We start from the raw sequence: 15,168 nt of genomic DNA, 5'->3' as shown, positions 1-15,168 counted from the left end.
TTCGTTATGTCACAGTGTTAACCCAAATGTCCAACGTGGGACTTTTTTTTTTTTTTTTTTTTTAAGAAAACGTTGTGTTTTTTAAACAGTTCCACAATATTTAACAAAAAGAAGGGAGTGGGCTGGGGTGTTAAGATTTCAGTTCTGCTCAGTTAGAGCCTGCTTTATTATGAAATAGGTTAAGGAATGCAATTAAACTAATACTGTAAATATTAGATATGGTCCCTCTTCCCAAACAGAAGCAAACAGGAGTAATAAATTGTTAAACTCACCTTCAGTGCTTGCAATCTAAATGAAGAAGTCTCAAATTAATTGTTATATACTAAACACATAATGCCATATTATGTTTCCTTAGAATTCAGGCAATCTGGAGATTGCACTGAGAAGGGCATTTGGTAAATCTGTTTACCAAATAGGTGGAGGCAGCAGTGTTTTTTAGCATTGAGATGAATGGGCAATGTCAGTCTGCATAACTCAAGTATTAATTGGTCTGCTTTCCTCATCTTCCCAAAAGCTGGTGCTCATAGTACAAGGCTGTGTTTTTGCCTTAATTTATCAAGTGTAGGACAAATTCGCTTTGTCTTTAATGTTACAGCTTCAGTAGAAAGGAAGCCCATATGGATAGTGAGGTCCACCCCCACTAGGATTTTGTTACTTCCAACAAAAAGTTTCTGAATCTTACTCTGTGTCCTGTGCTAAGCACAATGGCACACACATTAACATGAAGCCCAGCACTGGCACTGCACTGGAAGCACACTCTAGAGAAGATGGACACTGCATCTGCATTTCAGCCCTCAGGGAGGGAAATCCCCACCACCCTAAAAGCATTACAGCTGCCACTGACAGGAAACACTCCCGTGTCCATGCATGTGTCTCTTGCTGCTTCCTAGATGTTTGGGGCTTTCTTTAAGGTGAGTAAGATTGTCCACATTAGTCCTGCTGCATTTTTTCCATCTCAGAAATGGGATGGCAAGTTCTCTGAAATCTGTCCTGCCCGTCAAAAGATACAGATCAGCTGTTATTCTTTGAAATGGAATTCTTGTAGCTTGTTCATCAGCCCTATTTTGCCACTTTTACGACTGATTTCATATCTTTCTAACAATTAAGTGAGTAACAGCACTTTGGTGAAACAAAATTTTAATATATAAAGATCTGCAGTAAGGAAACTTCCATCATACTTGTGTTGAACCCCAGTAGTTTAAGGTTGTTACTGTGGTTAGAAGTGAGTCACAACATAATGCAATCTGAGAATTAAAAAATAAATAAATAAGGTTTATTTCCCAATTATAATAGTAACTGTAATGGTGCTACACAGGTTTGTTTGTGAAATACGGTATTTTCCTGTGGAGAAATGTGGGATCAGCAATGTAGACAGACTTTGAAGTACAAAGTTTACCCAGAATTTGCTGTTCTGATGTGACAGTCTGTTTGGGCCCTTCTTACTTCAGGTAAATTTCAATATACTTGAAGTGACTATAAGTATGTTCCAGTATTAGGCTGTAGCCTTTATAAGATTACATAAATTATTTTGAATGTGGAGTTTATTTATATACCCAAAATGATATCCTTAACTTTTTGAGTTCGTATTTGTTTGTTTTGTTTGCTGTATTTCATGCTCTCTAAATTCATTGTTTGTTTGTTTTTCAGAGTAATATCTATAGGCTATAAAAAACCATTGGAGAGGGATGACCTGTTTGAGCTGAATGAAAGTGATTCACCATACAGCGTGTGTCCTAACTTTGAAAAGCAATGGAGGAAAGAAATCCAAAAGTCTACTGCAGGATTGACGGTAGTGATAATTAAGAACAGCTAACACCTTTTTTTTTCAACCTTAGACATAAAGTTCTTAAAAGTCTGCTATAAATGAAAGTTCGTTTCAATTTTTGTTCAAGCTTTCCTCTGGCTTTCTGATGCAAGTTTTTTGACCTGTGACAATCATTTGAGGATTAAATTATTTTCTGATTTTGTAGGGTTTCTAGGCAACCCTAGAAACAATATTTATCCTTTCCTAAAAGATTTCTAGCCAGACTAAATAAAACCACAGTTCATTTCTTACCGCAAAGTTTTTCTACTGACCTGACTGTATGAAATGTGCTTCTTCAGAACACAAGTACAAAAATGACTTTAAATGGATACTTCAATGTTACATGGTATATTTGTAGGTGGGGTAGAGGGGAGAAATAATTTTCTTTGTTAATTATCTACATATTTTTGTAATCTTGCAGGCTTCTTACATCAAAAGAATGCTATGCAAAAGAAAGACATCAAGTTTCCATAAACAATCTTTGATTTTGCCACTATGGCAAACATTTAAATTTTTATTGATTAAAGTTGCATTTCTAAAAGTTGCAGCTGACATTCTGCCTTTCATGAGTTCACAAATAATGAAGTAAGTTTTTATTCTGTTTTACCTTATGTTTAAAGATGATTAATAATAATAAAGGGTTACCAGTATCAAAACCAAACTAAGCAACGGCTTAGATGTGTAAAGATGGGGTGGTTTAGGTGTTTTTTGTGGATTTATATATATATTTTTTCAGTGATTATCTGTAAATGATCTAATGAAGGAAAACTCAAAGTGATCAGGAGTTTCTTGGCTGACAGACTGAGATAAAAGCAATAGAAACTCATTTCCACAATATTTAATTAAGTATTGAATATACTTAAACATAAAACCAAATGTAAAAAAAAAAAAAAAAAAGTGAAGTGCCGAGATGTTTAACTTTCCAGCTTTTTGTTAATATTTTTGTGTCTCTACTTTTAACAAAAAATTTAAATGTGCAACAATGTCTACAGTTCCAACATTTCCGGGAAAACTGTGGTAACTCTCTTATAATGTTATCAATACCATAAGGTGGATGGATATTGTGCTTAACACAAAAGTACAAAGAATGTATTGTGTGCTTTTATAAAGAAAAGTAATAATGAACAGAATTATTGTTAAGCTCCATACCCTGCGTCAGTGAAATTCTATTGTATTCTGGGATGCTGAACAAAACTGTTGACTTCAAACCTGTTTGAAGATCTGTTTGAAGATATCACAGTTGCTGGTTATTTAAGATAAACTTTTTCTAACGCCAACATAAGAATTAATTTTCCTTCAGATTTTCTTTCTCACTTTTGTAGTTGGTAGTTGCAGCCTTTGTGACTACATCTAATTAAAATGCTCTTTTTTTCTTTTGTGCCATTCTTTATTTGTACTGCATTGTTAGTGAAGTCAGCATTAGCCAATTAATTTTTAGAATAGTGTTTGATAGTTTTTTCTAGGCTAACATATAGTAAAACACTATTTTTAACGTGGTTTGTCTTCATGACATTGGACCATACCTGGATGAAAAATGGATTTAATTAAGCAAGTTGCCAGTATGTCAGTTTAGTGAACTTTCTATTGTCAGATGTTGACTGTGTGCACAGAATCTAAAATTTTATTTTGCTTCATTTTCAGATCAATGATAACTCTAAGTGAAAATCACCCTAGTTCATATGGAAGTGGATATGGCTACGTTATTGCCTTCTTTTTTGTAGCTCTCTCTCAAACTCTCCTACATCAGCTATACCAGCGTAACAATATGCTTACTGCAGTCAAAATCAAGACTGCCGTTGTTGGCCTGATATACAAAAAGGTAATAACGCATTCTGCTTTTCTTTCAAAACAAAAGTTTAAAATAAGCTTCTCAGCATGATAAAAACCCAAGATACTATAAACTGGTGACAGGCTTACAGATTGCCTTTATATTCTGATGATTGTTTCTGTGTAATAATTTGTAATTTCAACAGTGTTAGTCTTCGAATGCTCCAATCACACAGTTAAGTTTTTTTTAAGCAACCTGTTATAAACTGAGCTCTTCCTATTTTTATTAGATTTAGTTTGGATATAAGGAAGAAATCTTTCACAGTGAGGGTGGTGAGACACTGGAATAGGTTGTCCAAGGAATTTGTGTATGAGCCGTCACTGGAAGTGTTCAACATTGGGTTGGATGGGGCTTTGAGCAACTGGATCTGGAGAAAGACGTCCCTGCCATGGGCAGGTTGGACTTGATAATTCTCATGGGTCCTCTTCAACCCAAATGATTCTAAGATTATGGGATAATTTCCCCAAATTTACTAAATGACATAGGAAAATATTTCAGGCTGGAATTACAGAGAAAAAGCAAGGATGTATGCAATCACAACTTTTACTGCATAGTAGTAGTGAATATAACAAACTAAAGTTTGCCACTTTGTCTCCTCTGGAGGTTGAAATTTTTCTCCTTGATTTAAGTGAAACTGATTTTGAGTTGATTTGAATGTGCAGTAGGTTAACTGCTGTGTAAATCTATGTATAACTTATATTACCCGCAATATTTCTTATTAAAGTTGAGATTATTACTAACTGTGAGAGAGGCAGGTGCTCGTAACGTAATATTGAAAGTATCTGTGTGTGACCTACAAAACATTAAAATGTTTACCATACTGTCACTGTATAGCATATGAGATGAAGCTGGTTTCTCAGTGCTGCGCCTTTAATTCACTCTGTTACAAACACAACACATTGGTATTTTTACTGCAGTATTTGACAATGAAACAAACGTTAAGGAAGACAAGACGTAATCTCAATCTGAAGTAAATTAGTCTCTGTTGCCAATTTAAAATACAATCTTTTTTTCCTTAAGATATTCAAATAAACCTTTCGGCATAGCCTTTTCAGGTATTTTCTGAACCACTACACAGTATTTCACTTGTCGGCTGCAACTCAGAGAAACAGAGGAATTCTTTCTCTCATGTCATGTATGAAGGCGTGTCAATACATCAAGTCATGAACAGGGGAATATAGTGTGAGGCTGCAACTAGAGTGGGTATGTCATCTGGCAAGTTTCCACAGCTACAGGTCACAGAGATAGCTTGGTCCTCTGTCTGAATAGAGTCAGTGAATATCAGATCAGGTTGTGCTTTGCACGTGGAATGGATGGTGGAGTGAGTTGCTGCAGCACTGTCTAGTTCTGTGCAGGAATTCTAGGTGCTACAGTGGAAAAATGTGAGTCACTGTGAGAGAGCATGCATGTGTGTGACCTCTCTGGGTAACTATCAGTCCCCAGACACTTGGACATGTGGTGCCAGCCTGCCACACTCGTATTATACGTGTGCTTGCTGTGAAGCCTGCCGTTCTTGCTTCCTGCACTGGGAAGTAAGCTAGCCCAAAGCTGAGCCTTTCTGAGCTCTCTTTGTGCTATGGTGTCATCTTTATTTACTGTGAGGAGTTGCAAGTTTGTTTCACTGAGCTCGGCTTTGCTTTACTATTGTCCCTTCTTTTAGCTTTTCCTGGGACGTTAAACCCATCAAAATTGTTGATTTTTGCAACTTTTACCCTCTCTGTTTTCCGGTTGCAGGCCTTAACTTTAGCAAATTCCTCACGACGAAACTATACAACTGGGGAAATTGTGAACCTGATGTCAGCAGATGTTCAGCAACTCATGGAGCTAACTGTAAACATCAACCTGTTGTGGTCAGCACCTTTTCAGATTATCATGGCTGTTTTCTTTCTTTGGAAAGAACTCGGCCCCTCTGCTCTAGCAGGTGTAGCGGTGCTTCTTTTGGTTATACCTATAAACGCACTTATTGCAGCCAAAGTAAAAAGTCTGAAGGTGAGACATTTAAATAGGCATGGTAAGGAGAGGTTTAATTGTCATAATGCAGAAATGAAGGGGGGAGGAAGGGTTAAAATTATGCAGGTATAGGAATTATATTGGTACATCAAAATTAAAACCAAAACAATAAACAACCCGAGTTGTAGCTTCTTTCCACTAGGGGGGAAAGTGGGGGAGCATAACTTTAGTAAGAAAGCAGTATGTTTCATAGCTAAGCTACTATTTAGATTGCATACCTAAATTTTCATTGTACTGAAACAATACATTTGTATTAGTAAAAATTACTACATGACTCAGTTTAGAAGCAGTTACGTTTTTGCATATTACACGAGTTAATTCTATTAAATAAGGGATTTTTCAGGATTATGGCCCTCTTCCACTTCTATTATTCAGGCTAAGCAGCTCTCTCAACCTCAGGAGAATATGTTATGTTTATGAGAATTCCCACAGAGGTACTACATGTGTTCCTGCTTCTTTCCTGCTTCTCTGATGCTACGATTCTCTTGCACTGCATTGCTTATTACTATAACTGACAATTTCACGAGGTCTGCTGGAACAAACACTACAGTCCTAAGGTTTGCATTGCTATCAAAGGCAAATACCTGTCTGACTTATTTTGCCTGTGGTAGTGCATCATGCAGTGAAGATTCTTCACAGATCCATAGATTTTTTTTGTAAGGCTGTGATAGTATAGAGGCATCACAGTAAGAAAAGCCCTCACCTCTTTTGCAGATGCAGCAGGTACATATGCTCTTAGATTCCTACTAAGATATGAGAGAGAAAAGAAGTACTGAAGGGTTTTCCTGAACACCCTGAGAACTGGAAGCTTGTTAGGTCATTCCAGTACCTAAGGGACCTACAGGAAAGCTAGGGAGTGTCTTTATAAGGAAGTGTAGTGATAGGACAGGGAGGCCTAGGACATGAGATAGGAGATAGGACAAGGAAAGGACGGCTTTAAACTAAAAGAGGGTAAGTTAGATTTGATATTAGGAAGAAATTATGTATGATTAAGGTGGTGAGGTACTGGAACAGGCTGCCCAGAGAAGCTGTGGATGCCCCATCCCTGGTGGTGTTCAAGGACAGGGTGGATGGGGCTTTGGGCAACCTGGTCTGGTGGGAGGTGACCCTGCCAATAGAAGGGGGGGGGTATAGAACTAGGTGATCTTTGAGGTCTCTTCCAACCCAAACCATTCTATGGCTCTATGATTTTTATTCAATATGAAGGAAATAATGGTAGTAGAGAAGAGATTAAAAAAAATAAAAAAAAATTAAAAAAAGAATTGAAATGTCCTCCTTAATATATATTTTAGGGGGAAAATGTTATAATGTATTTCATAATCCTTATTTTAAGTAATGGATTATATGACTTACGTATATATCTGAAAATGATATAATTGCAGTGCTAGTGTGTTTTTCAGCAAGGCAAAAGTAGTGTAAAAGATAATTATTGCCCAAATATACTGCATATTTTCTTTTTTATCACTGAAAAATGAAAATGTTGCTGTCTTTCAACCAGAAGAGTCAAATGAGATATTCAGATCAACGAGTCAAGCTACTAAGTGAAATGTTACATGGAATAAAGGTAATGCCACAACTAATGAGGTGTGGTTTTTGTTTTGGTCTGGTTTTGTTAACTTGTGAGGACTGAAAAAAAGTTATTTAAAAAACTAGGGTTCTGTGAGTAATCTTTCAGCCAATATTGATAGAAGCTTAAAAAGAGGACATTTTAACATAATGTACTTAAAGTTTTTTTGAAATATATTTAATGGTTTAATGCTATTTGAAAAACTTTATCTGTGATGCATTAATTTGACTACTACATTTTTATTAGAATGTAAAATGTGCTAGTAGATGTCTGAAAACCTTTAGCAGACTAAAATTTTGGTATATAAAGAAAACACTTTTAAAAGTTGACTAGTTTTATTTGTTATTTATACAACTCTGAAATAAACTAACTCATCATTTATGATGCATAGGAATATGTTGAAATTTGTAGAATTAAGGGGGACTAGAGGATGTCTTCCATAAGAATAAGCTAAGTTTCAGCTACCTTAGCTCATACTTTGATTTGTAAAACATTAAAGTTTTTATAGTTTGGTGTTGCTGTATATTTGAAAATGACATTTGGAGCTTAAGCTTATTTTGTGAAGCATGATCGCTGTTTTTTTTTCTTTTATTCAAATACTTCTTTTTGTTTGATTTGTCTAGATCCTCAAACTTCATGCATGGGAACCTGCATATCAAAGGAAGGTCACGAACATTAGAGAACGTGAAGTGGGTGTTCTGAAGTCATCTGGCTATCTGACGACTTACTCCATGCTAACATTGACATGTATTCCTTTCATGGTTCGTTTCATAAAAATATTAATTCATGCAAGACTTTCTCTTGTATTTCCAGTTGCTTTAGTATCTCACAATGTTTGCTCACAAACATTGCCTCACAGTATCTTAGAAAGATTATTAAAGCAATATATCTGAAGTCACAGGTTCTAATGTTAATTATATGACTGGAGAGGGACAAGACAAAGAGGTTATGGATTGAGTAAGCTTTTAGAGACTTCTGTTAGAAAGTGGAAAATCAAATCTATGTCTCCTGAATCTCATTTCACTGTTTTAATTGTACTATTTCTGTTGCATAGAAATAACTATCTTCTTTATACTCCTTCTGTTTTAAGGGAGTGTATTTTCAATCTGAAATTTTTAGCAAACCCTTCTCAAATACTGAACCTCTAAATAAATGGAAAAGAAAAAAAAAAGCAAACAAAAAACACAACAACAACAAAAACAACAAAAAGACAACCATAAGCTGAATTCATCCCAGCTTTGTTTCGGTGGAATTGTATCAGGAAGCCGTTCATGTCTTTGGATCTTTAAATCTCTGTTAAACTTCATTGGAAAGTAAATGGATCAAACTGAAATTTTCATTAGGGATCAATGACCACTCTTAACTGTAGTTACACAGACTGGAATATTCTGATGCTTAACTCACAATATGTGATTAGTGAGGATGAATATTCCTTAGGAATAGTGAGAGAGAGCATTAAGGCCATCCAGTTTGTAACCTTGATAACTGAAATACTTGAAGCAGTGGGTGAGAAAAAATCACAAAGTTAAAATTAAGTCCAGTGAAATAATCAACTTATTATTTAGGACTTCCTTATGACTCCTAGTTTAGGACTCCTGTTTTAGTTCAAAACTCCTCCCAAACTCAAGAAATGGCACATGAGACCCCATAGGACAGGTTCTTAACTTTAAGCTTTTCTGGGTAATTCTGAAGGCTCGAGTATCTGCTGTGTAGGAGCCCATCTTATTCTCTGATGACTATACATTACATTTTTGGAAAAAAAAAATCCAGGTGGTAAAAATAAAGATATCTGCAGTAAACAATTTTACTTTATGACCAATATCATAGAGACAGCAAAAAGAAAAAAATGTGAATTTGCTGAAATGTCAGCACGAAATGTCATGTCTAAGTGTTTTCAAAATGAAGAAATCAATTCCTGAGATAGGAAAGTTATTTCATAGTTTCATGCACGTCCAGTTGGGTCAGCCACAGTAGCCAAGTATTTCTGCACTCAACATTGCAGCCATGAAATAATTCCCAAGTGCAGCAAATGCAGAGAAGTCCCTGTTTATATGTGAACAGAAATGGAATTCCACGTCTTTGAAATGCAAAAAAAAAAAATAATAGATTTTATTTATAATGTGATTTTACTTCTTTTCATTTTTTGATTTTAAAAGGTCTCATTGGCTACATTTGGAGTCTTCTTTTATCTGGATAAAGACAATGTTTTAACAGCAACTAAAGTTTTTACATCTATTACTTTATTTAACATTTTGCGACTGCCTTTGTTTGATTTACCATCTGTGATCTCTGCTGTGGTCCAGGTAAGCATATTTTGACTAAGGACAGTAAAAGGCTGATGTTTGTTCTGTCTTCTTGTTCTTCTGTGGTGTTTCATCTATATCTAGGAATGATTAAGTCATTAAGTTATTTGAAGTTACACTTTGCTAAGATGAAGCTGCACAGTATTTTTACAGAAGGGGAAGCACGAAGGCTTTTTAAAGGATGCCTCACAGTTTTTTAACTGGAATGCCTCACAGTTTTTTGACTGGAATGATAATGGGGTGGAATACTTGATTGCAGCTGAGCTTTCCGTTTCTGGCTTTTCTTCCTTGAGTGAGCTAAAATCATCTTCTGCTTTTACTCTCAATTTCTCAGCTTCACAGTTCCAGTGAAGAGAAAAGTGGGACCAGTTTGGGCCGCACCTTTTTAAATAACTCAAACATTGTTATATGTTGGAGCCCTTGGTACCAAGTAGGGGAGCCCCAGCATGGCCTCTGCATTTCTGTATTTCACTAGTCACTGCTGAAAGAATTAGAGAAAAAAGAGAAAAGAATTAAAGAAAAAAGAAAAAAGAATGTTATAGTTACCTAGCAGTGTAGATCCTGGGGGAGAGGGAGGTGAACACTTGCTTATGGCTTTATTTACCCTGAACACCAATTTTTGTCTACCTTTAATTAAGACAAGGAGTATGTCTTTTCATACTGTCTAGAGGGTTTCGTTGTTGTTGTTGTTTTAAGTATTATTTAAGAATTTAGGTAGCACAGGTATGCTGTATGTTCATCTTGCAGACCAAGGTTTCTCTGAGACGTTTAGAGGATTTTCTGTGTGCTGAGGATCTTAACCCTGAGGATGTTAATACAAGCTACAGTGGAAGTAAGCTGCAGTTACTCATTTTTAATTGGTCATTAGTTTAAATGGGTGATCATTAAGAACCTCAACTGAGGGGATAGATTAGCAACTGTGCTCTTTTTTCTTTACTACAACAGATCATGCTGTTGGGTTTATTGGTGCTTCTTTCCGCTGGGAGAAAAATGGCCTGCCAATCTTAAAAAAGTAAGATATTTATTCATTATTTTTATAAGCTCTTTTAGCAGAGTGTGACATCTATAAAGATTTTCAGGATTAGGACTAGTTCATGATGGAGACACCAGAGAGAACATACACTGTTATTTGTAGAGTATCCCATGTGATCACTGTGTTCTGGAAAGTCAAATCTGACCTGGCCTCCCTCATGCTCTAAGAGGAACCACATAGCATATGGTTCTCCAACACAGCACTCCTATCACTTCACCCTTCAGTTTGCACAAGGAAGGTTTAACTTTCTTTGGAAAGAACAAACAAACAAAGTTTGCTTTTCTTACAATGGTCTCTCTTGCCTGAAAATGCTCATTTTTTTGTATGTCATTTCTTAACGAGGTATTTTTTAGGTATAAATTCAGATATTTTTAAACTGCTACACAGTGAGATCATTGCAGGGTTAGTAAGGAAATGGAGTAACCATGCTCTGGAGTAGAATGAAGAACCTACTTGATAAGCTCTGTTCAATTTTACTAGGGCAGCTGAAGCGGTTACCAGCCACCCAATCTAACCCTCTCACCATGCTGTCTACTCTGTTCATCTCAGGGATAGAGGGGATCATTTGCCATGACATGGCATTGGGTGTCCACATCTCAGCCACCATAGCCTGCAGTATAATATCCAGGCATAAACTAGCTTCGATAGACTTCATTAAAGCCTGGTATAGTCTCTGTGTACAGTCTTTCTCAACTTTATTTGTGCTTCAAACTCTAATCTGAAGGGGCTACACTTATTTTACCATAGGGCCTTCAGTTTAGAACATGCTTAGATCCAGATAGCTGGAGTACAGGTAGAGCAAGTGGCTCTCCATGTATGCAGAAGTTTATGAGATCAGATTCTACATGTTTTGACAGCAAAATTTGTGGAGGATGAAGAGCACACATTTTTACTCAGATATTTTTCACGTTGCGTACAGTAGGTTCTACATGAGAAGTCTAGCTGTTGATTGTCAGAGCAAGGTAAAAAGCAAACTACAGGCCTGAGACGAGTAAGCGCATGTGCTGGTTAGACGTTCTCCCATTTGATTGCATTGTGACCAGATGAAAACACAACCCCTTAATCTGCAGACCAGCAAATTTATTCTTAAAGTCATTAATGCATGTTTCTGAAGGGTATATAGTCAAAAGGCATGCAAACTGAAATACTAATTTCTCATTGTCCTGAAGGTAAAATAGAGTATTTCTTTCTTACAGTGACCACAACCCATACATAATGCAGTATTTACAAAGAGGGTAACTAATTTCTGTGTCAATATTTCCAGCTTGAGTGTCAGCATTCCTGAAGGCTCTTTAGTTGCTGTTGTGGGACACGTTGGATCTGGAAAGTCATCTTTTCTTTCTGCTATTCTTGGAGAAATGGAGAAACTTGAAGGAACAGTTCAGAGAAGAGTAAGATTGTCTATCTGTCCCTCCATGCCCCCACCCCGACCCTCTCACCAGTAAATAAATTAAGCAAAATTGCTTTTGGAAGTGCCATTTTATCTTTTCATCTATTTATGATTGTAATAATGCTGATAAGTGAAGTTTCAGCACTTAACTTCTTGAATCTTTAATCTTCAAAGACAAATAACATGATGGCATTTTGTAAACTGTATAACTATTTTTATTTGGTTTCAACCAAAATGATTGCAAAGCCATTCTCATATTTAAGAATACATGTAATTCAGTGCAAAACTCAGAAATGTTTAAGTCATATGTTGAACCTAAACGTCGAATGTTTGCTGGCTGTGAACAGCTGTATGGACACTATCTATTTAGAGTTGTGATAAACTCTGCAGAATACAGTCATATCTCTTGCAGTGGCTTATTGGTAGAGAAGATGCAGGATGTAGATACAGAGGGGAAAATGTAGCTTTAGGCAGAAATAGAAGTAAGGTGCTGGCTTTCCCAGTGATAGAAAATCCCGTAGTTTAACTTACCTTGTAGTTACACAGGACAGTGAAAGTCCCCATCACAAAAAAAAAAAAAAAAAAGAGCTTAGGGAAGGTTTTTATGCATTACAGATATGCAGGAAGTTAAATTCTGATTTCAGAATACAGTAATATTTTTCAATTTATATTGCTTGAGCCAAAAAATGTCAATGTATAGCCATGGTATCAGCTAATCTGTTTGCAAGTAGATGTGGTAACACTAAAACATTTATCAGCCTTGAAAATTGGTGTAGAACAAGAACCTTCACTCCTGTGGAAATCTAGTGCAGTATCCTCTCACTGAAGAGGACAGAAAATGAGGCTGAAGTGTTCTGAATCTGAGAGTAGTAACTAAATGGGAAAAAGAGCCGCTGTGTAAAATTTAATAATGAAGACATACCTAGAAAACGTATGTAGACTGTAAATTTGTTGTAAAATTAATAGATTTTTACAGGACATACAGCTTATGTAAGAAAAGATCTAGGAGCATTACCGGTGATGATTGCTATCCTGTAATCTTAATTTTTAGGGGTTTATATATTCCACAGAAAGTTAGGTAAAAATACAGTCAGACTGTATGTTGACACATACCTAATGTAGAGCCATTTTGCTGCATGTAAATATTACCTTTAAAAGATGTCACTTTTTGTCAAAGAGATCTTTCACTGAAGGACTTCACTCAATATATGTCCCAGCTCTGTTAGTTTTATTTGAAGTATGTGCTCTTATAGTAATTATCGGCAAGCTGTTGTACAGGAATATTAAATCAATTGTTTTTTGTTACTCAAAATTTTAACACTTTAATAATGCTTATGTTACGGAAGTAATGTCCTGTTATTTTGAGATAAATCTAGAATAGCAAGCGAATATTAAAATGCTATTTTTGGTGTTCAGAAAGCCCAAGTAAAAAATGTTTCCAATTCTTTTTATTTAGGGTTCAGTGGCATACGTTGCTCAGCAAGCTTGGATTCAAAATGACAGTTTACAGGAGAATATTCTCTTCGGCGCAAATCTAAACAGGTCATACTACGAGCTTGTTTTAGAGTCTTGTGCTTTACTGCCAGATTTGGCACAGTTACCAAAGGGAGATCAAACAGAGATTGGAGAAAGGGTGAGAATTTGAAGTGTCAGAATTGATATAATAAGTTGTTGCTTTATTATTTTTATATATTTATAATTAATATTTATATTAATATAAATATAATGATACATATCATGTATATATAATTAAATATTAATATTAATATTGCCCGTATGCCTGTAAATAATAATTAATTCTCCACAGTGTATTGTATTTGCCCATTTTGAAATGAGAAGTTAATCAACAAGGGGCAAACTTTGCTCTAATTACTTAAAAATATAACTTTTAACTTTTCTACTTTTATAAATATTATAAAATTTACTTTGGTTACCTGAAAAATGCGATGATGAAATTGACTGTGATATGCTGGACTTCTGTAGTATTTTGTATTAAAATGTGGATTTTGGTTTTCTTTTCTTAGGGCATCAATATAAGTGGAGGGCAGAAGCAGAGAGTGAGTCTTGCTAGAGCTGTGTATAGCAATGCTGACTTGTATCTTCTGGATGACCCCCTTTCTGCTGTAGATGTGCATGTTGGGAAACATCTTTTTGAGAAGTTAATTGGGCCTTCAGGCCTCTTAAAAAATAAGGTAAAGTAGGGAGGCTGCTTTTCAATTTGGGGATTAACTGCTTTGTACAATGCAACAGACACAATGTCTCAGTCATTCTGCAAAAGTTCATCTCTTACCTAATATGTTGATGAAAAATATTCTGAATAAAGAGGCTAAATAAAAAGCACAGCTGAATCTACCAGTTTGAAGTCTATCAGGTGGCCGTAGCGTAGGCAGAAGACAAGATTGAGAGTTGGCCTGACCTTGAGGTCTGAAAAAGTCACATAATACTTGGTCATTTCTACTTCGCTGGCAGTTGGTGAGGCATGCTGTGATGTGCATATACGAGGCAGGGTGGAGCCCTTTGTGGTCACTCTTGATGCTTCACTGCCATAAATAAGTTATAGCCAGCATAAGTTAAAGAAAGAAGGGCTTCTTGTTGACTAGGGAAATTCCCAAAGGGAAAGTGGAATGAGAGGGAATAAGTCCTCCCATCTGTTAATGTGGGAAGGCAAGATGGATGTTAAAATATTCTCTCTTCAGTGCTATGAGTTAGTGCAGATTAATCCTGCTGATGACTGCAAAACACATGTATTATTGTGAAATACTTACTTATTATTAATAGTTTACTTACTATGAAGTAAATGTCTTTCACTTCCCTCTCTCCCTTCTTCCTTTTCTTAATTTAAGTGCTCTGTAGGTGATAGGTATCTAGCAGTAGAAAGAACTCTAGTAATGGTAGACTTCTAGGCAAATTTAATGGTAAGACTGTTAAACTGCTGTACTGTAATATGTAACAGCTGTATTATCGACCTCTTCTCTTTATGATCTAATCTAAACCACCCCTGAACAGAAGACAAACATTAAGAAACAGGTAAGTACAAGTAATATCAAATAGCTGTAAGCATAAACAGTTTGACATTACAGTTGGCAATTTAAGGAGAAATGTAATAAAGTAGGCAATAAACAACAGTAATAGTAATAAAGTAGACAAATAAGCAAAATCCCAGAAAATTTCCAACTGATCATTCCAGCTACCATAATAAAATGCCTACTCTTAATACATGCTTTGATTTTATA

The 15,168-nt window shown here is 35.8% G+C and overlaps 1 protein-coding gene across 11 annotated transcripts in view; it reads left to right on the top strand.

Moving 5' to 3' along the window:
• LOC106040396 (multidrug resistance-associated protein 1) overlaps positions 1 to 15,168 on the top strand; it is a 49,062-nt gene that overhangs the window by 14,888 nt on the left and 19,006 nt on the right. For 9 of the 11 annotated variants that reach the window (XM_048052931.2, XM_048052934.2, XM_048052935.2 and 6 more), the window contains 12 exons: positions 1,648 to 1,789; positions 2,226 to 2,389; positions 3,446 to 3,623; positions 5,367 to 5,621; positions 7,141 to 7,206; positions 7,833 to 7,970; positions 9,366 to 9,512; positions 10,260 to 10,344; positions 10,458 to 10,524; positions 11,810 to 11,936; positions 13,392 to 13,568; positions 13,960 to 14,127. In XM_048052931.2, the coding sequence (XP_047908888.1) occupies positions 1,648 to 1,789; positions 2,226 to 2,389; positions 3,446 to 3,623; positions 5,367 to 5,621; positions 7,141 to 7,206; positions 7,833 to 7,970; positions 9,366 to 9,512; positions 10,260 to 10,344; positions 10,458 to 10,524; positions 11,810 to 11,936; positions 13,392 to 13,568; positions 13,960 to 14,127 (1,714 nt within the window). Of the gene's footprint in view, positions 1 to 695; positions 912 to 1,647; positions 1,790 to 2,225; positions 2,390 to 3,445; positions 3,624 to 5,366; positions 5,622 to 7,140; positions 7,207 to 7,832; positions 7,971 to 9,365; positions 9,513 to 10,259; positions 10,345 to 10,457; positions 10,525 to 11,809; positions 11,937 to 13,391; positions 13,569 to 13,959; positions 14,128 to 15,168 lie in introns of those variants that run through there. The other 2 variants (XM_067001228.1, XM_048052937.2) reach the window with 2 other exon arrangements.

The sequence above is a fragment of the Anser cygnoides genome, chromosome 1 (genome assembly GCF_040182565.1).
Source record: "Anser cygnoides isolate HZ-2024a breed goose chromosome 1, Taihu_goose_T2T_genome, whole genome shotgun sequence".
Lineage (NCBI taxonomy): Eukaryota > Metazoa > Chordata > Aves > Anseriformes > Anatidae > Anser > Anser cygnoides.
This window is presented reverse-complemented; position numbering and strand designations above follow the sequence as displayed.